The 23,157-nt window shown below is 47.1% G+C and overlaps 1 protein-coding gene across 3 annotated transcripts in view; it reads left to right on the forward strand.

Annotated features, from left to right (window-relative positions):
* Positions 1–23,157, forward strand: part of TNS3 (tensin 3) — a 1,058,399-nt gene that overhangs the window by 618,790 nt on the left and 416,452 nt on the right. For all 3 annotated transcript variants that reach the window (XM_063922694.1, XM_063922695.1, XM_063922696.1), the window contains exon 17: positions 10,219–10,323. In XM_063922694.1, coding sequence (XP_063778764.1) covers positions 10,219–10,323 — 105 coding nt within the window. The remainder of the gene's footprint in view (positions 1–10,218; positions 10,324–23,157) is intronic.

A 23,157-nucleotide genomic window follows, 5' to 3' on the forward strand; every position in this document is an offset into this window, starting at 1 on the left:
GTCCAAGTACAGATCCCTGGGGTACTCCACTGGTAACATTTCCCTCCTGTGAATGCACTCCATTTACCACAACTCTCTGTTTTCTATCCTTAAACCAAGATCTTATCCATTCAATAATCCTAATATCCAATCCCAAACTTTCAAGTTTATTTAGCAGTCTGCGATGTGGAACAGTGTCAAAAGCCTTACTAAAGTCTAGATAAGCTATATCCATGGCTCCACCTTTATCCATCACTTTAGTCACACAATCAAAAAAGTCAATAAGATTTGTTTGACATGATCTCCCTTCTGATGCATCTGAGCATGCTCGACAATGTCTCTCATATATTGCCATGGCTTCTCTGTACCTTAAGGAGGCGGCCTCTAAAACTGGGATGCTCGCGGCCAAGGCTGCTACTGCATCCGTTTTGGCCAGACGCATCCTTTGGTTGAGATCCTGGTCGGTGGATTTGGATTCCAAGAAAACCCTGGAGGTGCTTACTTTCAAGGGAGACATTCTCTTTGGAGAAGACCTCAGTAAGATTGTGGCTGATCTGGCTACTGCTAAAACAGCTTGCCTACCTAGTACGGCTCCTTCCGTACAGAAGGCTAAAAGTACTTTCCCTCGGCCCTTTTGTACTCCAGGTAAAGCAAAAGGTCAGGCGTACCCAAAGCAAGCTCGTGCTTCCAGACCTGCCAAGCCCAGACCGAAGTGTGCCTGGGCCGCCCATCGGCCAGCTTCCAAAATTGACAAGCCTGCCGCATGACGGGACGGGCCTCCCTCTGGGGGATCCCAGGGTGGGGGGCTGATTTTTAAGGTTTTGCCCAAGAATGGTTGAAGACCACTTCAGATACCTGGGTGAGGGAAGTCGTCGGTCGAGTTTACGCCATACCTTTCAGATATCGCCCCCCTCATCGATTTTGCCTGACAGATGTGCCTTTGCATCCGGCAAATGCAAACACGTTGCACTCGGTGGTATATTCCCTCCTGTCCACAGGAGTGGTGGTACAGGTGCCTCTGACCCAGAGGGGCAAGGGGTTCTATTCACCGCTGTTTCTAGTCCAGAAACCGAACGGGTCCTCGAGGCCCATTCTCAATCTGAAGTCCTTGAACAAGCATGTGTGGGTTTCCAAGTTCCGCATGGAAATGCTGCGCTTTATTGTTCTGGCTATGGAGCCTGGGGACTATATGGTCTCCCTGTACATACAGGATGCCTACCTACATATTCTTATTGCGGTATCTCATCAGCCGTACCTACGGTTTGCGGTGGGCAATCTTCATTGCCAATTTCGGGCGTTACCCTTTGGTTTGACAACGGCTCCGCAAGTTTTCACTAAAGTTATGGCGGTCACGACGGCTACATCCACCGTCAAGGGGTCAGGATACTACCATACCTAGACGATTTGTTGATCCTAGCATGTTCCGCAGAACTTCTCCGCTGTCATCTTGATTTGACAGTCCAGTGCATGAAAGCCCATGGGTGGCTGATCAGCTGGAAGAAATCCTCCCTGGTACCGGCTCGGTGCATGGTACACCTGGGAGCGTTATTGGACACCCACAACCAGCGGTTGTTCTTGTCTCCGGAGAAAGTCCTGAAACTTCAGGTCAAGATCCGTTGCTTCCTATCCTGTCCGCAAGTGTCGATTCATTCGGCGACGCAAGTGCTAGGTCTCATGGTGTCGCCTTTCGACATGGTGGAGTATGCTATATTCCATTCTCGCCCTCTGCAGAAGTTGATTCTGTCCAAGTGGGACGGCGTGCCTCACCGGATCAGATCTCACATGATCTCCCTATCTCCGGAGGTCCGCCTGTCACTGAGCTGGTGGCTGCAGGACCGACAGTTGAGCAGGGGTCATTCTTCTGGATATCCAACTGGTTCCTGCTGACGACGGATACCAGTCTGAGGAGTTGGGGCGCGGTGTTGGAACAACACACTCTTCAGGGTCGGTGGACCAAGGAGGAGTCGCTACTCCCGATAAACATTCTGGAACTGCGGGCAGTGTTCAATGCGTTTGACAATGGCCCAGCATCTAATATAGAACAGGCCTGTTCAAGTACAATTGGACAACGCCACCATGGTGGCATATATCAATCATCAGGGCGGCACTCGAAGCCGCATGGCAATGAGGGAAGTATCAAGGATTCTTCAGTGGGCAGAATGCCATCTGCCGGCCATATCAGCAGTGTTCATTCCTGGCGTTCTGAACTGGGAGGCGGACTATCTCAGTCATCAGGACGTGCACGCCGGAGAATTGAGCTTACATCCAGAGGTGTTTCAACTTCTCGTGGACAAGTGGGGTCTCCCAGATGTGGACCTGATGGCGTCTTGACACAATCACAAGGTTCCGGTCTTCGGAGCAAGGACAAGGATGCTCTGTCAGCGTTCGTGGATGCTCTGTCAATCGCGTGGAACTTTCGGCTGCCGTATGTGTTCCTTCCAGTGTCACTCCTGCCCAGAGTAATACGGAAGTTCAAGCAGGAAGGTGGAAATCTACTTCTTGTTGCTCCAGCGTGGCCCAGGCGGCACTGGTTCTCCGATCTACAGGGCCTCTTGTTTGGATCGTTCCCTTCTACTTCCACAACGACCAGACCTCCTCGTTCAGGGCCCTTGTGTTTACCAGGATTTGGCCCGTCTGGCTTTGATGGCATGGCTCTTGAAGCTTCCGTCCTGAGGGCCAAGGGTTTTTCTAAGGCGGTCGTTCAAACTATGTTGCAGGCCCATAAGCCGTCTTCTACGCGGATCTACCATAGTGTCTGGAATGCTTACTTTACTTGGTGTGCATCTCACAATCATGACGTTTTCAGGTTTAGTACGGCCAAACTGTCTGCTTTTCTACAACAAGGCCTGGACTTGGGCCTGCGTCTGGCTTCCCTCAAGGTTCATATCTCTGCCTTGTCGGTTTGGTTTCAGAGAAAGATTACTACCCTACCTGATGTTCATACATTCACTCAGGGTGTGTTGTGGATTCAACCTCCTTATGTGCCACCAGTGGCCCCCTGGGATCTGTCGGTGGAGTACTCTTGGGATATGGACGGCTTCCACAGGAACAGGGCACTGAATATTTAAATTTAGAACAATCCAACCCTCCATATCCCAGAGTACCTCAGTGTTTTTTCTGTGCTCAAGTAGCAACAGGCTTGTGTGGCTTAGTCCACAATTATTTTGAATATTTTTATTTTTTTTGGTTAATATTTTTTTCTTTTTTCATACCACATCCTTTTCCCCCTTCCAAAAGGCCAGGGTCAGGGATAGTGGAAGCTGCTACAAGCAGCTGTGGCATGTCGGTCCTCACCAAAAGAGCACCCTCACAGCCAGAGCAGACATCCTGCAGAAAGGCTGGCCGGTGCTTACAGAGAAACCCTGTCGGAGCCTCACCACAGGAGTCCAGGTATGTTGGGGGACGGGGCGGTCAGCTCACGCTGCCGCCCCGCTGTGTGGGGACACTGTTTCTTACAGCATACTGCCTCCGCCCGCCCGACCGCCGCCGCTGCTCCGGCCGCTGCTCAAAGCCGCTTCAAGGGACCGCGCTCCCCGCCTCCCGCTGTCTGTTCTCCGGCGCGTCCCGCTACCCAGCTCCCGCAGGCTGCCCCACACTACCGCTGCCCGGCCCCACACTACCGCTGCCCGCCCTGGCCGCTTGGTTGCCTCAACCCGTGCCCGGCCTTTTTACATGCTCAACGGAGCATACAGGGGGGGGAATCACAGCACCATTATAAGCTGCAAGCAGCTGTATGAGGGGGGACAAGCAGCTGCACGAGGGGGGACAAGCAGCAGCAGCAGTATGCTAGGCTGCATGGATGATATACATAGGATTTTTGATACAAGGTTATATATCAGTTTAAAAGATTATGACCTGTACTGTGATTATACTGTAAGCATGGCATGGGGGCCATTTTAACCATGCTTCCTGTGTCTTCCTGTTGTGATTCCAGAACGTTCCAGTACTACATCTCTACTCCACCGGAGGCGCAGGGGTGTTAGTGGGAATTTGGGATCAGATTTCATATAGTACTGGCCACGTGTACTGCACTTGCCCAGATATATATATCACACACATCTTAGTACTATTTTATTGAGTCGTGCAATTATCTGTCTTTGTATATTGTATTGTCTGTCTCCATAATGAGTAAGGCACCAGCAAAAATTAAAAAGCAGGTTTACTGCAAGGTCTGTAGCAGTGTGTTACCGGATGGATCTACCACATGTAAAGTATGTTTTGTGGATTCAGTTACGAATACAATTTCTGCTCCGGTTTTAAAGCCAGTTTCCTCCCCGGACCCTCCATGGGAAATGCTAGCCAATGTACTAGCTGGGTTGCAATCAGAATTGACCGCCGCTCGACAAGAGCGGGAAGCGGCAAGATCTGAGTCTAGGGTGAGACCGCCAGAACTACCGGAGGCATCTCAGCCTTGCGAAAGGTCCAAATCCATTTTGGGTAGACAGGATAAATTTCATATGTCTTATGATTTACCTGTTTCGGCTATGTTGCATTCTAACGATTCCATGCCAGACCTCACGGCACAAGATGAAGGTGAGGAGGGCGAAGTGGAGTCAGATAGTGATGATTTTAACAGCCCAGGCATTGATAATCTCATCAGAGCGGTGCGTCAGTCTCTGAAGTTTACAGAAACTGAGGAGCCTCTGACAAATGATGAAGTCGTATTTACTAAACGACAGAGATCTCCAATGTGTTTTCCTGTTTCGGAGTCTCTTAATAAGATATTAGTAGAAACACGACAGAATCCAGATAAACGGTTTTCTATACCTCACAGATTTAAGTCTAGTTACCCGTTTCCAGACTCTGTGACATGTACATGGGAGAATCCACCAATGGTTGATTCGTCGGTGTCGAAACTTACAAAGAAATTAACCATACCAGTACCAACTGCTACTACGCTTAAAGATCCTTCAGACCGCAAAATAGAAACTATGCTAAAGTCCATGTATATAGCAGCAGGAGTGCTGCTGAGACCTGGGTTGGTTGGCATTTGGGTCACTAAGGCGCTCATAGTATGGATAACAGAAGTCTGCCCTACATGACGATCACCTTATACTTCTTGCTGATCAAATGTGTGAGGCTGCGGAGTATCTATGTACAGCTTCTACTGATGTCTGTCAGCTCACTTCTCGCATTTCATCGTCACTGGTTACAGTACGACGCGCTCTCTGGCTGCGCTCTTGGCAAGCGGAGGCAGAGGTCAAAAGAGGTATAGAGGCGTTACCTTACGGTGGCGAGAAGTTGTTTGGTCCTGAATTGGACAAATGGATTTCTGAGGCCACGGGAGGATAGTCTGTTTTCTTACCATTGCCTCGAACGGTACCAAGACGGAGATACTCTGGACCTGCGTTCAAATCCTTTAGACCTCAGCCCTTTCGCGGGCGTGGCAGAGGAACAGCCACGACTGGTAGACGGGGTCGAGGACGTGGTTTCCAACAAACCAACACAAGTCGTCAAGACGCTAAGGTCACCGACAAGCCAGTGGCATGACGGGCTACCAGCCCATCTCGGATCTCCAATTGTGGGAGCACGCCTTCAGCCGTTCCATTTGGCGTGGTTCCAGACATCCACAGATGGGTGGATCCGCAATTTAGTGTTAAGAGGTTACAAAATAGAGTTTGACTGTCTTCCGCCACTGCGGTTTTTCAAGACAGGACTACCTCTCTCGGATGACAAGAGGGCGGTTCTGCAAATTGCCTTTCAGTCCCTACTGGATTCAGCAGTTTTGATTCAGGTCCCGGTACAACAACAAGGTCAGGGTTATTATTCCAGTCTGTTTGTGGTACCGAAGCCGGATGGCTCAGTCAGGCCAATATTGAACTTAAAGGGTCTCAATCAGTACGTCACTTACTACAGATTTAAGATGGAATCTCTGCGGTCAGTAATTGCAGGTTTAGAGCCAAAGGAATTCATGATTGCACTAGATCTCAAGGATGCGTACTTACACATTCCGATTTGGCCACCTCATCAGAGGTTCTTGCGTTTTGCAATACGCCAGAACCATTACCAGTTTCAGGCTCTCCCATTTGGCCTTTCGTCAGCGCCTCGGGTATTCACCAAAGTGTTGTCTGTGATGATAGCTCATCTCAGATCCCTGGGAGTGACAATAGTTTTGTACTTAGACGATCTGCTCATCAAAGCCCCGTCTCAACAGATGCTTCTCCAACATGCGCTGCTAACGTACAATGTACTGGTTCACCACGGTTGGATTGTCAACTTCAAGAAATCACATCTAATTCCGTCTCAACGACTTAAATTCCTAGGTATGATTCTCGATACGGTAAATCAAAGAATTTACCTACCACAACAGAAAGTACAGGTTATTTGCCATCTGGTACAATTAGTGCTCAAGCCACGCACAGTCTCGGTACATTTGTGCATTCGCCTCTTAGGAACAATGGTGGTGGCTTTCGAAGCGCTTCAGTTCGGAAGATTTCACTCACGTCCATTTCAACTGGATGTGCTCGCACAGTGATCGGGCTCGCATCTGCAGATTCACCACAGGGTGAGGTTGTCACCACGGGCAAGGGTGTCTCTACTCTGGTGGCTCAAAGTACACAATTTAACCGCAGGGAAACTGTTCGGTGTCTGGAATTGGATAATTCTAACGACAGACGTGAGTCTTAGAGGTTGGGGAGCTGTAGTTCAAAATTGTCAGCTCCAGGGTCTCTAGGGCGGATCACAAATGATTGCTGTCTATAAATGTCCTGGAACTCCGCGCAATTTACAATGCACTACGACAAGCAGTACACATGCTTCTGTCTCAGACTGTCCAGGCGCAGTCAGACAACGCGACGGTAGTCGCATACATCAACAAACAAGGAGGAACGAGAAGCCGCATGGCAATGCGGGAAGTAGCTCGGATCCTCAATTGGGCAGAATACCACCAGGTGATATTGTCGGCAGTGTTCATTCCGGGAGTGGACAACTGGGAGGCGGATTATCTCAGCCGTCTGGATTTTCATCCAGGAGAATGGGCATTAAATCCAGAAGTGTTTCACATGTTGGTCCAGAGGTTGGGTTACCCTCAAGTGGACCTGATGGCGCCTCGCCACAATCACCAAACGCACCAGTATGTGTCCAGAACGAGAGATCCAAAGGCAGTGGCGGTGGATGCTCTCACAATCTATTGGCCGTACAGCCTAGTGTATCTGTTTCCACCGTTTCCGCTGCTCCCTCTGGTGCTAAAACGGATCAAAAGAGAGTCTGTCACAGTCATACTAGTGGCGCCTCATTGGCCTCGGAGAGCTTGGTTCTCGGATCTCCGCGGACTACTCGCAGACGATCCTTGGCCGCTCCCACTACGTCCGGACTTGTTACAACAGGGTCCGTTCTTTTACCCCGATTTAGTGCGGCTGCGTTTGACGGGGTGGCTATTGAGACCGCACTCTTAAGAAGAGAGGGCATTCCAGAATCGGTTATACCAACCATGTTACGAGCTAGGAAGCCAGTTACGGCAGCTCATTATTACAGAATTTGGCGTGCCTATATAGGTTGGTGTGAAGCTCGGAAGTTTCCGCCATCATCTTTCAAGTTATCCCGTCTTTTGTTATTTCTACAGACGGGGTTAGATGGAGGACTGCGTTTATCTACACTAAAGGTGCAGGTATCTGCGTTGTCAATTTATTTTCAAAGACGATTGGCTTTATTGCCGTCGGTACACACTTTTCTGCAAGGTGTCCTCAGAGTACAGCCTCCATTCATTCCACCTGCAGCGCCATGGGACTTGAATCTGGTTTTAGATTTCTTACAGTCTTCATATTTTGAACCCTTACAGCAAGTGAATATAAAGTTTCTAACTTGGAAAACAATTTTTCTTCTAGCCTTAGCTTCGGCAAGGCGTGTTTCAGATTTGGGTGCCTTGTCATGCAAGCCACCGTATTTGGTGTTTCATGATGACAGAGCGGAACGTCGGATGAATCCCGCTTTCTTACCAAACGTAGTGTCATCTTTTCACATCAATCAACCAATAGTAGTTCCTGTGTTAACAGGACATTCTGGAACTCTGGATGTGGTACGCTCATTACGCGTTTATGTATCCCGAACGGCTACAGTTCGTAAGACGGATACGTTGTTTGTTCTCTATGATGCTGCCAAGATGGGTTGGCCAGCGTCTAAGCAGACCTTATCCAGATGGATAAAACTGACTATACGTCAGGCTTGCCTACATGCTAGGTTACAGCCGCCTACACCAGTAACAGCTCATTCCACACGTTCTGTGGGAACTTCATGGGCAGCTGGTCGTGGAGCTTCTACGACGCAGCTTTGTCGTGCGGCTACATGATCATCAGTGCACACGTTTGTGCGCTTTTACAAGTTTGATACGTTTTCAGCATCAGCATCTAGCTTTGGCCGCCTAGTGTTACAGGTGCCAAACAGCTCTCCCGCCCAAGGGGGAAGCTTTGGTATGTCCCAAGAGTACTCCAGTGACCCCTAGTGGATGAAAAAGAAAATAGGCTTTTGGTACTTACCAGGTAAATCCTTTTCTTTGAATCCATAGGAGGCACTGGACGCCCACCCAGAGCAGTTTTACCTGGTTTGTGGTAAATTCAGGGGATCTTATGGTAACACACTCTCACTGACTGGTTCAAATGATCAAGTTCTGGTTATGGTGTCAACTGTTTAGTTGTCAGTAATGTTATGTGTCAACTTCATTGCTGTCCGTTATGTTATATGTAATACTCCATTGTCAACCTCTCTATAGCTCCTGTTCGGCTCAGTAAAAAACACTGAGGTACTCTGGGATATGGAGGGGTGGAGTGTTCTGAATTTAAATATTCAGTGCCCTGTACCTGTGGAAGCCGTCCATATCCCAAGAGTACTCCAGTGCCCCCTATGGATTCAAACAAAAGGATTTACCTGGTAAGTACCAAAATCCTATTATCTCTGCTGACCTTAAGTGGCTTTCCCTTAAGGTGTTATTCTTGTTGGCTATTGCTTCAGCTAGATGGGTCTCTGACTTGGGTGCCTTATCCTGTAAGTCTCCCTATTTGATTTTTCACTGTGACCGGGCGGTTCTTAGAACACGGCCAGGTTATTTACCCAAGGTGGTGTCTTCCTTCCACCTTAACCAGGAGATTGTGGTTCGTCTTTAATTCTCCTGAGTTGTCTTCCAAAGAGCACTCTTTGGATGTGGTACGGGCTCTCCGTATCTATGTGAAGAGAACTTCCTCCATTAGGAAATCCGATTCTCTTTTTGTGTTGTTTGGTTTTCACAAACATGGCTGGCCTGCTTCCAAGCAGACTCTGGCCAGATGTATTAGAATGGTGATTGCACATGCTTATGTACAGGCTGGTCGTCCGGTTCCTGCTACCATAAAAGCCCATTCTACTCGGTCGGTTGGACCTTCTTGGGCGGCCCACCGTGGTGCGACCCTTGAACAATTGTGCAAGGCGGCTACGTGGTCTTCCGGGAACACGTCTATAAAGTTCTATGCCTTCGATACCGCTGCTTCCCAGGATGCTTCCTTTTGACGCCGAGTTCTTGTGCCCGCTACAGTGCATCCCCTCCCATGAGGAACTGCTTTAGTGCATCCCCTCCCATGAGGAACTGCTTTAGGACATCCCCGATGTTAATCCTTGTGGAGCCCAGTGTACTCTGCAGCAGAAAATGAGATTTATGGTAAGAACGTACCGTTGTTAAATCTTTCTGCGAGGTACACTGGGCTCAACAAGGCACCCACCCTGACACACTTAGCTTCTTTGGGTTGGTATTGGCATAGCCTCTGAACCCTCTCCTGCGGTGTGTGTGTGGTGTAATTGGCTACGATCGGTTGTCGTCTCTGGTACCTGCTACTGCATTGGGCTGGTTAACCAAACTGAGTTCACTGGCATGGAGGCGGGGTTATAGAGGAGGCAGCGCTGTGCATCTTGCGAACAGCCAAAAGCTTTGAGCCTGTTGGTGCCTCGGATCAAGATCCTTCTCTACACCCTGATGTAATTCCTTGTGGAGCCCAGGGTACCTCGCAGAAAGAGATTTAACAACGGTAAGTTCTTACCATAAATCTCGTTTTAATAATTATTAATTGACGCCCACAAAGCTGCCTTGTTATGTTAAATTAGTACAGTTACTTTACTTATTTTAGATTCTTCATTTAAACATAGTGTGCAAACTGGGAGTTAATGGACAGCACATTTAAAGATGAAAAAGTCTTATTTTTTGTATGTCGATTAGATTGTTTATATATGAGTGATTAATAAAATAAACCTATGACTAAACAAAAGGATCGTTTCTTAAAGGTTCAGAAAACCTTCAGAACAATCCAGGAGTAACAGTAGATTACAATACATGTGATCCTTTGATACGATGGGATTCTTATGAAAATACAAGTATAAATGGAGAAGGTCAGTATATTTGAATTTTCATATGTAGTTGGTTAACATCATTTTCAAATTTACTATAGTCCTATTTGTATGCAGCAAGCTGAAACGAATAAATACATGATGAAATTTTTAGTTTAGTTTTGTTGGACCCAAATATCTGCAGCTGAGAATGGATTTATTTGATTCATTTTTTTTGTTGAAGTTCGTAAATCCTATCTACATTTGTTCCTCTACTGACCCTTTTTTTTATAATTAATAAAGACTTCTATGCAGGGAGAACTGCATGATCCTTTAAATTCCTTGTTCCCACACATAAATAGGTTACGCATGTGATATGGGTTTCTTCAAATTCTGTCTGCTTAGATTGTGATTATTCTACTGAGTGTCGGAATAAAGGCGTGAGCACTGGAAACCACTCCATGCACCCAGGAGCATTTTAACAGAGTAGAGTGCCTGTGTGCATCTCATAAAAAATAAAGATTCAGAGAAAGTCATGGAACACCAATCTGATAATGTGCTTGTCCAAGTGATAATAGAGTTAGTATTGTCATTTCTCTGTCTTAATTAAGGTGCCAATATCCACAATGCCATCAGAATGCCAGTGTGAGGGGGTTGGCTACATGGTTAGTATTAAGATCACTAGCTATTCCTGTATATACAGGTTGAGTATCCCATATCCAAATATTCCGAAATACGGAATTTTTTGAGTGAGAGTGAGATAGTGAAACCTTTGTTTTACGATGGCTCAATGTACACAAACTTTGTTTAATACACATAGTTATTAAAAATATTGACTAAAATTACCTTCAGGCTGTGTGTATAAGGTGTATATGAAACATAAATGCATTCTGTGCTTAGATTTAGGTCCCATCACCATGATATCTCTTTATGGTATGCAATTATTCCAAAATACGGAATAATCCGATATCCAAAATACCTCTGGTCCCAAGCATTTTGGATAAGGGATACTCAACGTGTATATCATGGATTCAACTCAAGCAGTGACCAATATGATATCTTAAAGTCGTGGTTGCTGGTGCAGTTATGGGAGGCTTTCTTCCCTATAATTTCTACTAATGAAAATGAATGGCTCTTGAATGAATACTAAGTTCCAATGGTGTATCTTTAATGGGTGCCGGTGCACACGGTCCAGAGGGGCCCACTCCACACACACTGCACCCATGTTTAAATACCTTTCCAGAGCCTAGATTTAGCACTGCAGCTGCCGCAAAAAATCACTGGGAAAATGGCCACCGCTTGCGCAGTAGTGATTAGTCGCCAGAACATGGTGGGCATCATGTTTCCGACGATTTGCACATGCAGTATCAGAGTCTGTGATGCTGTAGAGAGGAGGGGGCGCATGCAAAATCTGCACACAGGCTGCCTCCTTAGTTAAGCCGCCCCTGTTAGTTCCTAAACTTTTTTTCTTCAGTACAAGATATGCAAGTTGGAAACCATAGCCTGTACGCTGCAGTTCTTGACTATTTATGGTACCTATGGATTCATATATGGGGGAAGATTCATGAAAGCTTGGAGAGAGATAAAGTACCAGCCAAGCAGCTCATACCTGTCATTTTTTTTAAACACAACCTGTAAACTGACAGGAGCTGATTGGTTTGTATCTTATCTCTCTCCAAGCTTTCACGACTCCCCATGGTGACTATAGATGCATATTATCCTATCCAAAATATCAAGTTTGCTGCCCTACCTTTTGGCCTCAGGTCCAAAAAAATTCACAAAGGTGAGAGCAGAGGTGTCAAGAGTCATCAGAACGGAAGTGATCTTGATGATTACAATAAAAATAAAGACTAAAGGGGAGTTTACCGACAGGTGAAATAAATGTGTTTGGCATATTGTTGAATATTGCCAACCTGAAATGTCATCTTCCAGAATACAATATTCTGTATGATAGGAAATATCCAGGGAAAAGATAGCACTGGGGTCACGAGCTCTCCATATCAGAGCTCATGACCCATGCATACCAGCAGTGAAATGGGCTCGATTGCACATGGGACCCTTTCAGAAATCCTTTCCTCAAAGAACACAAAAGCTGCTGACTTTGACAAGGAGATGCAGATGTTCCCTGGACAGATAAAGAGTCATTCAAAGTATTTGTTTTTGCAATGTTGACAGGACAAGGATCACATATGGGAGTAATTAGTTTTCATGAGGCAGTGGGAAACCAAGCAGAGGTATTTCTTAAACCACAGGTAGCTTTAGCTGTTTGGAAAGTTCTTTGGGTAGTAAATGCTCTAGTTCTCAAACGAACAAGACATGTTCTTGATGGTAATGGGACACTGGTGCCTACCTTATTGAGAAATAAAAATATGCCTAGGGAGTGTGTAACCCCACCCTCCCCATATTGTCCTTAGGGGGACATTGTAACATTACCTTTTACCCCATTGGCAATAGACCCCCTAGTGGTAAAATATAACCTGTTGTATAGACCCACACTCCTGGTATACTGTGTCCCTGCCCTCTTTGCAACCCCCTGCATCGCTCCCACCCCACTCTTTCCTCCCCTGGAGACCGGTGCAGTTTTTTCAAACTATTTTACGACTTTAATGCTGCATTACCCCCTTCTTCCACATCCCCAGTGCAAGTAGAGCCTCTCTAGGGACATTGCCCTCTGCCCCCATGGAGCATTACACCTCCCCCTCCATTAGGGACTGATGATCTGTTCACCCTGCTTAGTGGGTAATTAGCTTCCCCTCCTTGCATATTTGTCCCCAGTTTGTGCATTCCAGAATGTAATTTGCATTGCATTCTGGGGCAAAATTCTGGCAGTGATGTTGGTGCTCATGGACCATTATATTACTGCCTGGGCGCCAGAGAGCCAGAGGAAATTTGTTCTGCACATTCCTTACATTCCTTTCTCTGGCTGGGTCCACAGGATAACATTGGGATATGGTTGAGCGACAGCGGAAATGGCACCAACACGGCCACGAGCTTTCTGGCCTCCCAGGATGCATCGGGGCCTTCACCATATAGTCCCGCCCACTGACTCAGTCAAATCAGTTTTTTGCTTGGTGCGGCAGGAAGCCGCATGGTCACAGGTCTGCCGAGAAAAGCAGCATCAAGCTTTTATTATTTTATTTTTATAGACTTACTATATATATATATTTTTTTTTGTGTGACTTTTCTTAATAGCATCTTAAACGCATACGGGTCACAACAAAGCTTACCTTCGTGGTATTAGTGCTGTCTCGACGGGCGTCTGTGTCTGATGTTCTAGCAGGTCCAGCAGACATAACCAGGCTGTGGCCGGAGCATGGGGGGACGGTAAGTCTATGGATTTCCTCTTACTAGAGGGGTCAGGACACAGCTACACTGATTTGGTGGAGACTGCAAACAGTGTGTTGATGCGCCGAACATCTCGAGTGCGACAGGGCTACGCTCCAGGGATCATAGGCGCCAGGACTAGGGAGAGGCCGCGATCCTTAGAGTTTAAGTCAACAGGGGGATTCAGACGCTCTCCTGGCCGCCCCTCCTCCGAGTTCATGACCAGTTCCCGCGTGTCTATCGTCCATGAACTGAATGACCTCACTTCCGGCTCAGACGCTACCACGAGGGTACTCGGTCGCAGCTTAGACGCTGCGGTTGTGTACACTAGAAATCCCGCCTAGACCGAGTCGCAGGCCTTAGTGTCTGCATACACGTGGAAGTCGCTGAGCGTCCGTGTCCGTCAGTGAGCGACCGTGTCCGTTATCAGTTATCAAGAGCGGTAGTGTACATCAGTAGCGTCGGAATCCACTCAGTGTCTTACGAGCGTATTTGCTTGGATATGGAAGTGTGGTGAGTCTCCCTGTATCCCGCTCTCCGGAGGCAGGGTATACAGTACTAAAAATTCTCTCTACTTGTTAGTATGAATTGTTAATTTTTAGTACATATTGCATATGAGACCTGTATATTACTGTGTTTTCTGCATGTTATGTTGAAAAAGAACCAGTTAAAAACAGAAGTACAATTTTCCTACTTATGTATAAGTTGTTATGGGGGTTGTATTCTCATATGACAATGCCTAATGCTTTAACATGTGACTGACTGCTATTATGTGTGCTGACTTTTCTGTGTAATGTCAGTCCTGTTCTGACCTTCAATTCAGGTGCACTGTGGTCAGATTGATCTCACTTCTATATACGCATATATAGGTGATTTTCAGTCACAACTTGTGTAGTCATTAACAGATTATTACCATGTCTGTGAGCGGCAAAAGTGACGAGGAGAATTTATCAAGCACTCCTACAGCCCTAACCTGCTTATCTTGTAAGACAGGGTTAATTGATATGAACCAATTGGTCACTTATGAGGGTTTGTGTGCAAACTGTTTTGCTTTTCAGCAAAGTAAAAAACAGGAGTTGGTTCAACCACCAACAGAGCCACCATGGAATATGTTCGCAAAGACTCTATCTTCAATAGCGGACAGGTTAACTTAAGCACCACCTCAAGGGTTAGGTTACACTATTAACCCATACATGCAGCTCCCTTTCTATGGCTTGGTTCCAGTAGCCTTTACAAACAACTAAGGGTGCATACACACGGTGAGATTCGGACTTATCCGATTCTCACCGTGCGACAGGGGGCCGGGTCGGCACTTAGCCAGTATCGCAAGCACATAATAACTGTGCTTGCGATGCTGGCTATGTGCGATTTCAATCCTGACTATCTCTTCTATAGAGATAGTCAGGATTGACTTGCCTGCACAGCCTATTTTTTCTTCCGATGCCGACCGCGCGGGGCCGCGCATCGGCATCGGATCGGGATCGCAAGGTGACTGTCACCTTGCGATCTGCACTATATTTTCTTCCGATTCTGACTATATAGTCAGAATCGGAAGAAAATATCTTACCGTGTGTACACACCTTAAGGGACAGGTAAGACTAAGACGGATGCGTCTATGTGGCAGACTACACAAGATGATACAACAGATGATGATAAAGTAGTTTCAAATACTCCGTATGATGATCAGTCGCAGAGTTTTAGTTCAGAAGATGTAGCTGAACTTATTAATGCTGTGAAGGCTGTTCTCTCCTTAGAAGAGCCAGCCAAGACAGTGTTAAAATCTAAAGCACCTGTGTTTAAACGAACAAAATCAGTTAAAGCTGAATTCCCAGCATCAGATGAGCTGACGGAAATGATGGATGAGTCTTCGGCGATGCCCAGTAAGAAATATGAGATTCCTAAAAGATGGGATTCATATTATCCATTTCCAGCTGTGGAGTGTTCAAAAAGAGAAGTTCCTCCAAAAGTAGATGCACATGTTCTGCGAATTGTGCATAAATCTGCTTTACCACTGTCACCTACCTCACTAAATGATGTCACAGACAGAAGGGTAGATAGCCTTTTGAAAAATGTATTTTCTCTAGTAGGAGCAGTGGTAAGACCTGCTATGGCTTCGGCCTGGATAGCAAAGGCAATGGGCGAATGGATAGAGGACCTAGAGAATTACATCTCTTCTCCTAGTAGGGAGCAAGAGGATCGTTTTAGCCGTTTAAGACAATCTGCCCAATACTTGGAAGAAGCAGCAATTGATGTGGGTACAGTTGCTTCTAAAGCTTCAGCCTTGACAGTAGTCGCTCGCAGAGCAGTTTGTCTACGTACCTGGAAGGCAGATGCGGAATCCAAGAAAGAATTGGAAGCATTGCCTTTTGTTGGTAATATATTGTTTGGAAAACCATTATCTGATATCCTAGAATCAGGCTGAATCAAAAAAGGTCAGATTTCCGGCAACCTATAACCCTTAAATCCAAGGGTCTAAAATTTTGCTCTTTTCGTTGGCAAAGCAAAGCGAAAGCTAAAGAGGAGCCTAAGCAACCCCAATTTAAATCCAGGGGTAGGAAGCAGTGGGCTAGCAAAAAGCCAGCTTCCAAGCCTGAACAGAAACAGTCAGCCTGAAGAGACGGGTTGGGGGCCGACTCCTTCATTTTGCACACATATGGCAACAGTCAACAACAGATGCTTGGGTACAGAAGGTAGTATCTCAGGGGTATGGGTTCCCATTCAGGAGGCAGCCTCCTCAAAGATTTTTTCGCTCCAGCCCGTCTCGTATAGAGTCGAAGGCCAATGCCCTGCAAGAAGCAGTCCAAAAATTACTGCAGTCAGGTGTGATTGTCCCAGTACCTCCATCACAAAGGGGACAGGGGTTTTACTCCAATCTATTTCTAATCCAGAAGCCAAATGGGTCATATAGACCAATTCTCAATCTGAAAATGTTGAACAAATACATGTTGATCCCGAAGTTCCACATGGAGATGTTACGCTCCATAATGTTGGCTATGGAACCGGGAGATTACATGGTATCTCTGGATGTACGGGATGCTTACCTACATGTGCCTATAGCACTGTCGCATCAGTGTTACCAGAGTTTGCCATCCTCCAGGAACATTTTCAGTTCCAAGCATTGCCCTTCGGGCTAGCAACAGCACCCAGTGTGTTTACCAAAATTATGGTGGTTATGGCAGCTTGTCTGCGCAAACAGGGGATAAGAATATTCGCATACCTCGACGACCTATTAATTCTAGCACATTCGCAAGATTTACTTTTGAGCCATCTTCAACAGACAATAGTTTGTTTACAGAGACACAGGTGGCTCATAAATTGGGAAAAGTAGTCTCTGAATCCGTCACAGTGGATGGTTCATTTGGGGGCCTTATTGGATTCAGATCTACAGAAAGTTCTCTTACCTGAGAAAAAGATAGTCAAGGTGCAGGTCATGGCTCAGGAAGCGGTGCACGCCCAGACAATATTAGTCCATGCAGCAATGCGACTGTTGGGTCTGATGGTATCAACCTTCGACATGGTGAAATATGCGCAATTCCACTACAGACCATTGCAGCACCTTATTCTGACCAAATGGAACGGAAATCATCAGATGATAAAAAAGCAGATGATAAAGTTTCCAGTAAACGTAAAAAGGTCTCTAGCGTGGTGGCTACAGACAGACCATTTAAACAAGGGGAGACCCTTTTGGATAAAGAGTGGCAAGTCCTGACGACAGATGCCAGCCTGCAAGGCTGGGGTGCGGTACTCGGAAGCCTATGGTTCCAGGGAAAATGGACCGCAAGGGAAGGTCGCCTGCCAATAAATCTGTTGGAAAAAAGGGCCATTTACATGGCTCTAGTTCAGGCAAAGGACAGTCTGCAAGGAAGACCGGTCCAGATTCACTCAGACAATGCGACAGCAGTAGCGTACCTCAATCATCGAGGAGGAACTCACAGCAAGAGACTGATGGTGGAAGTAACTCCCATTCTAAGATGGGCAGAACTCCATCTTCCAGCATTGTTAGCAGTGTTTGTCCCAGGTGTACTGAACTGGGAAGCGGATTTTCTCAGTCGACATACCATTCAGGAAACCTAATGGGCATTACACCCAGAAGTGTTTCAGGCAATAGTGAACAGATCGGTTCTACCAGAGATAGACCTCATGGCGTCTCGTCTAAACAACAAAGTTCCAAGGTACGGATCAAGAACGAAGGATCCCGGAGCGGTCCTTGTAGACGTACTGTCGGTAGAATGGAGATTTCATCTGGCGTATCTGTTCCCCCCAATATCTCTGTTACCCAGAGTAGTGAGAAAAATAAGCAAGCAAAAGGAGCAATAATTCTAATTGCTCCAGCTTGGCCAAGAAGGCATTGGTACACAGATCTACTGAGGATGTCCGTGGAAGCACCAATACTGCTCCCTAAACGTCCAGATCTGCTAATGCAGGGTCCTTGTTGTCACAGCCATCTGGATCGTCTGTCTTTGACGGCGTGGCTATTGAAACCTCTATCTTAGAAGCTAGAGGATTTTCAAGACAAATAATCCAAACTATACTTAGAGCAAGAAAGCCTTCTTCGGCTCGTGTGTATCATAGAATATGGCAAGCCTATATTCATTGGTGTACTGGAAAAAATTTGAATCCAAGATCTTTTAAAGTATCCAGGATTTTGGATTTCCTTCAAGCAGGATTGGATAAAGGTTTGAAAGTTGCTTCCTTGAGAGTTCAAGTATCAGCATTAACTGTATGGTTTCAGCGAAAGATTGCTGATTTACAGGATGTACGTACTTTCTTTCAGGGAGTGGTACATATTCAACCTCCATTTGTTTCTCCTGCAGCTCCCTGGGATTCGAATTTAGTTCTTAAATTCCTCCAGGTCTTCCGTTTGAACCACTTAAGAGAGCAGATCTTAAATGGTTAACGGCTAAAGTACTTTTTCTACTGGCAATGGCGTCAGCCAGAAGAGTGTCAGATTTGGGAGCGTTATCGTGTAAGTCTCCTTTCCTAAGTGTTTTTCCAGACAGAGCAGTTCTCAGAACGAGATCTGGTTATCTTCCAAAGGTGGTATCAAGGTTTCACCTGAATGAAGAGATTGTAGTCCCAGCTTTTCAGGTATCGGGACTATCTGCGGGAGAAGCGTTGCTGGACGTGGTCCGAGCTTTAAGAATCTACATAGATCGTACTAGTGCCATCAGAAAAACAGATTCTCTCTTCATCCTCTACGGATTTCATAGAAGAGGATGGCCTGCTAGTAAACAGACGCTGGCGAGATGGCTCCGAATGGTAATATCAGATGCTTATTCTCATGCAGATCTCCCTACTGCGGCTAATGTCTCTGCACACTCTACACGTAAGGTAGGTCCTTCATGGGCAGCACAACAGGGTGCTTCAGCAGAACAGATATGTAAGGCAGCCACATGGTCTTCCATAAACACATTCATTAGACATTATGCCTTGGATACTTTTGCCTCTCATGACGCAGACTTCGGCCGAAATGTCCTCCTGTGTAATCAGGAGCGTCCCCACCACTAGAATGACTTTGGGAATCCCAATGTGAGCAATGTGGCTGTGGATAATCCTGTGGACCCAGCCAGAGAAATATACGTTATGGTAAGAACTTACCGTTGATGACGTGATTTCTCTTATGTCCACAGGTATCCACAGGATCCCACCCTGACGCACCTGATTTGAGAATCTTGACAATCACTAAACCTCTTCCTTCTTGTATGGAAGGGTGTGCATGTGTGTTCTTATCGCCTAAACAGGTCTCTACCTGATGCTCCTGCCTAAATCGCTGTGGAAAGAACTGATTTGACTGAGTCAGTGGGCGGGACTATATGGTGAAGGCCCCGTTGCATCCTGGGAGGCTAGAAAGCTCGTGACCGTGTTGGTGCCATTTCCGCTGTTGCTCAACCATATCCCAATGTTATCCTGTGGATACCTGTGGACATAAGAGAAATCACATTATCAACGGTAAAATCTTACCATAACGTATATTTCTCTAACATCCATAAGGGATACTGGGGACCTTACTACAATGGGTATAGAAGGGGTCCAAAGGAGTCTTATCTTTAAACTTCTTCCACAGGGTGTGCTGGCTCCTCCCTTCTATATCCTCCCCCACAGCCCAGTTTAGAAAAATGTGCCCTCAGGAGAGGCTGCACACTCTGGAGCTCTAGAGAGTTTTTCTTCAGTTTAGTTTCTGTATGTTATTTTCAGGTAAGCTGTTTGGGCAACAGCTTACCTGCACCGAGGGACAATGGGGGACGATGACACCGGCCTTGTTTAGAGGTGCTGAGTTAGATCCCGCTGACAGTACACACCTGCAGCACGCTGCACACCCCCAGTACAGAGCCCAAAGGTCGGCAGAGTGGTGAGTGGCAACCGGGGACCCCGCTAGTTCCTATGTGCGGCATGAACGTGAGACGGGCATACGAACGCCCCTGGCGGTGATCACATAACCCCACCCCCCTGCGTAGACTGGCAGCGATAGTGAAAACAGGTGATTGTACCTTGTTTTACAGATTTTGGGGATATTTGCCAGTATAAATATCAGTACAGCTCCGGCGCCATTGTAAGGGGCGGAGCTTCCTCAGAGCGGTATTAGCGGCTTTTTGGCACTATTTTCTGCTCACACAGCGCTGCTGCAGGACTGCCAGCTCCTCCAAGGGATCCTGCATGGCCAGACACTGGTACAGGGGTGTAGTTAAGGGGGAGAGCCCGCTGTGAGACCTATATATTAGGCTCCTCAAGCACTATATACCAAATTGCCTCACTTCTAACTATATAATTGTTCTCAGGCTGGTGCTTGTTCCTCCTCTCTGAGTATCTCCACACACAATAGTCTGGGCAGACTTGCTTGTACCTGTTGTACTCTGTGTGTGTGTGTGAATGTAAATGTCCTCTGTCAGCATGCTGAAAAGAACTGTGTGCTCTGTGTGTCACACCAAGTTTTCCCCCTCCCCTGCAGATTCTCTCATGTGTAAACAATGCAGTCAGCCCTCACAAGGTATTGGGGCCTCAGGTGATTTGCAGGAGCCTGCGTGGCACAGCTCTATAACATCTATGATGGCTGACATGTCAAAAGAACTGACTACTGCTAGACAAGAAAGGCAGCAATTGCAACAGTCTATGGCTTCTCTGGCAAAAGATAGTGCGTACGGTAGAAGTGTTTCCCCTCTATCAAATCCATTACCCCAAATAAGGGGGTTACCTCATATCCTCTCAGAATCTGAGGAGGAGGTACCAGAGGTAGAGGAGCTGGAATCTGATACTGAATTAGATGATTCCTCTGCTGCACAAGGAGTAGACTTCCTTGTCATTGCTATAAGGGATGTCTTAAATATTCCTGGGAATGAGGCAGGTGTGCAGCAATCCTTTTTCTCATCACAGAAAAAGCTACAGGTCACATTTCCTGACTCTAAGGAACTGGATAATCTTTTTAGAGAGCCATAGGAAACTCCTGATAAGAAATTCCAGGCATCAAAGAAATGGATGGCCACCTTCCCTTTTGCACAAGAGGGGCGCAAGGTCTGGGAAACTCCCTCTGCTGTCGATGCATCAGTATCGCGTCTGTCAAAAAGACAGTACTGCCGGTTCCTGGGGCTACGGCCTTAAAGGAACCCGCAGACAGGATAATAGAAACTACTTTAAAATCTATTTATATGGCAGCGGGGGTCTCCCAGAGGCCTGTTATTGCAGGTTGTTGGGTGACACATGACATTCATACTTGTGATGGTAACGTCCAAGAGGGCCTTGCTGGGGACAAGTCACTGGCCGATACGGTAATACTAATTCAGCACATACAGGAGTCTGCCTGCTTCCTCTGTGATACCATCAAAGGTATTGGGGTAATAAATGCCCATACGGCTACCATGGCGGTTTCCGCACGCAGAGCGTTGTGGTGCCCTCAGTGAGTGGTGGATGAGGAGTCAAAAAAGAGTGTGGAAGCCTTACCCTACACAGGAGATTGGCGGTGTGGGGGGGGGGGGGGGGGGAATTGGATACCTGGTTTCAAAGGCTACTGCTGGTAAGTCCCCACATACCCCCCCTCGGCTGCTCCACCGGCTAGACGTTCCTACACTGGGCGGTCTTTGCAGTCCTTTCGAACGCCGTGCTTTAAAGTTAAGGCACGAGGTTCAAAAGATAAGTCTCGTAAACCTGCTACCTCCGCTTCCTTGGAACAGGGCGTCACGCTGTCTCCTCCAAACCCTCAGCATGACAGTGTCCCTCCACTCAAGGAGGACCTCAGTGTGGGAGCTCGTCTGAGATTCTTCAGCTCCATCTGGAACAGCTCCTGCCAGGTCGCCTGGGTAAAATATCTGATCTCCCAAGGCTACAAGCTGGAATTTGAAAGTCTTCCATCTCTCAGGTTATTCAAGTCGGGTTTACCAGCTTCAGAAACCATGCGCCTCACATGGCAGGAGGCCATTCATAAATTAGCCCAGACCCAGGTCATTGTTCATGTTCCACCTCAACAACAAGGCGAGGGATACTACTCCAGCCTTTTTGTGGTACCAAAATCGGATGGTTCAGTAAGGCCCATTTTGTACCTCAAGTCGTTAAACCCATATCTGCGGGTTTTCCAGTTCAAAATGGAGTCTCTGAGAGCAGTGATCTCAGGTCTGGAGGAGGGAGAGTTCTTGGTCTCCCTGGATATAAAGGATGCTTAACTCCATATACTAATATGGCTGCCTCAGGTTTGCTCTGCTGCAGGAACATTAACAGTTCCAGGCGCTGCTCTTCAGCCTATCCATAGCCCCAAGGGTTTTCACCAAAGTGATGGCGGAAATGATGTTCCAACTCAGGATTCAAGGTGTGAACATTGTCCCCTACTTGGACGATCTGCTGATCAAAGCAAGATCGAAGGAAGTACTGCTGAACAGCATCTCCCGCACTACATCCCTGCTGTCAAACCACAGGTGGATTCTGAACTTTCAAAAGTCCCACCTGGAGCCAACCCAGCGTCTCCAGTTCCTCGGAATGATCCTGGACACGGTGGCTCAGAAAGTCTTCCTCCCTACAGACAAGGCGAACGCAATTCAGGAGTTGGTTCAGTCTGTTCTGCAGAAGGACCGGGTCTCGGTACATCTCTGCACCCGTCTCTTGGGGAAGATGGTGGCCTCCTTCGAGGCCATTTAATTTGGCAGATTCTACACAAGGATATTCCACCTGGATCTCCTGAAGAAATGGTCGGGTTCACATCTGCAGATTCACTAGGCCATACGTCTCCCACCGCAGTCCAGGATCCTGTGGTGGTTGCAATCCTCCATCCTCTTGGAGGGGCAGAGCTTTGGGGTACCAGGATTGTATTCTCTTGACCACACATGCCAGCCTTCGGGGTTGGGAGCGGTATCCCAGGTACAACAGTTCCAGGGCCTCGAAAGCCGCCTCCCTATAAACATACTGGAACTCAGAGCGATCTACAATGCCCTGCTACAGGCAGCTCATCTGCTCCAAGGCCTGGTCATTCAGGTACAGTCGGACAACGCCACGGCTGTGGCTTACGTCAATCGGCAAGGTGGCACAAAGAGCAGGGCCTGCATGAGGGAGGTATCCAAGATTCTCCATTGGGCCGAACAGAATGCAATGGCGGTG

This window comes from Pseudophryne corroboree, chromosome 5 (assembly GCF_028390025.1).
Source record: "Pseudophryne corroboree isolate aPseCor3 chromosome 5, aPseCor3.hap2, whole genome shotgun sequence".
Lineage (NCBI taxonomy): Eukaryota > Metazoa > Chordata > Amphibia > Anura > Myobatrachidae > Pseudophryne > Pseudophryne corroboree.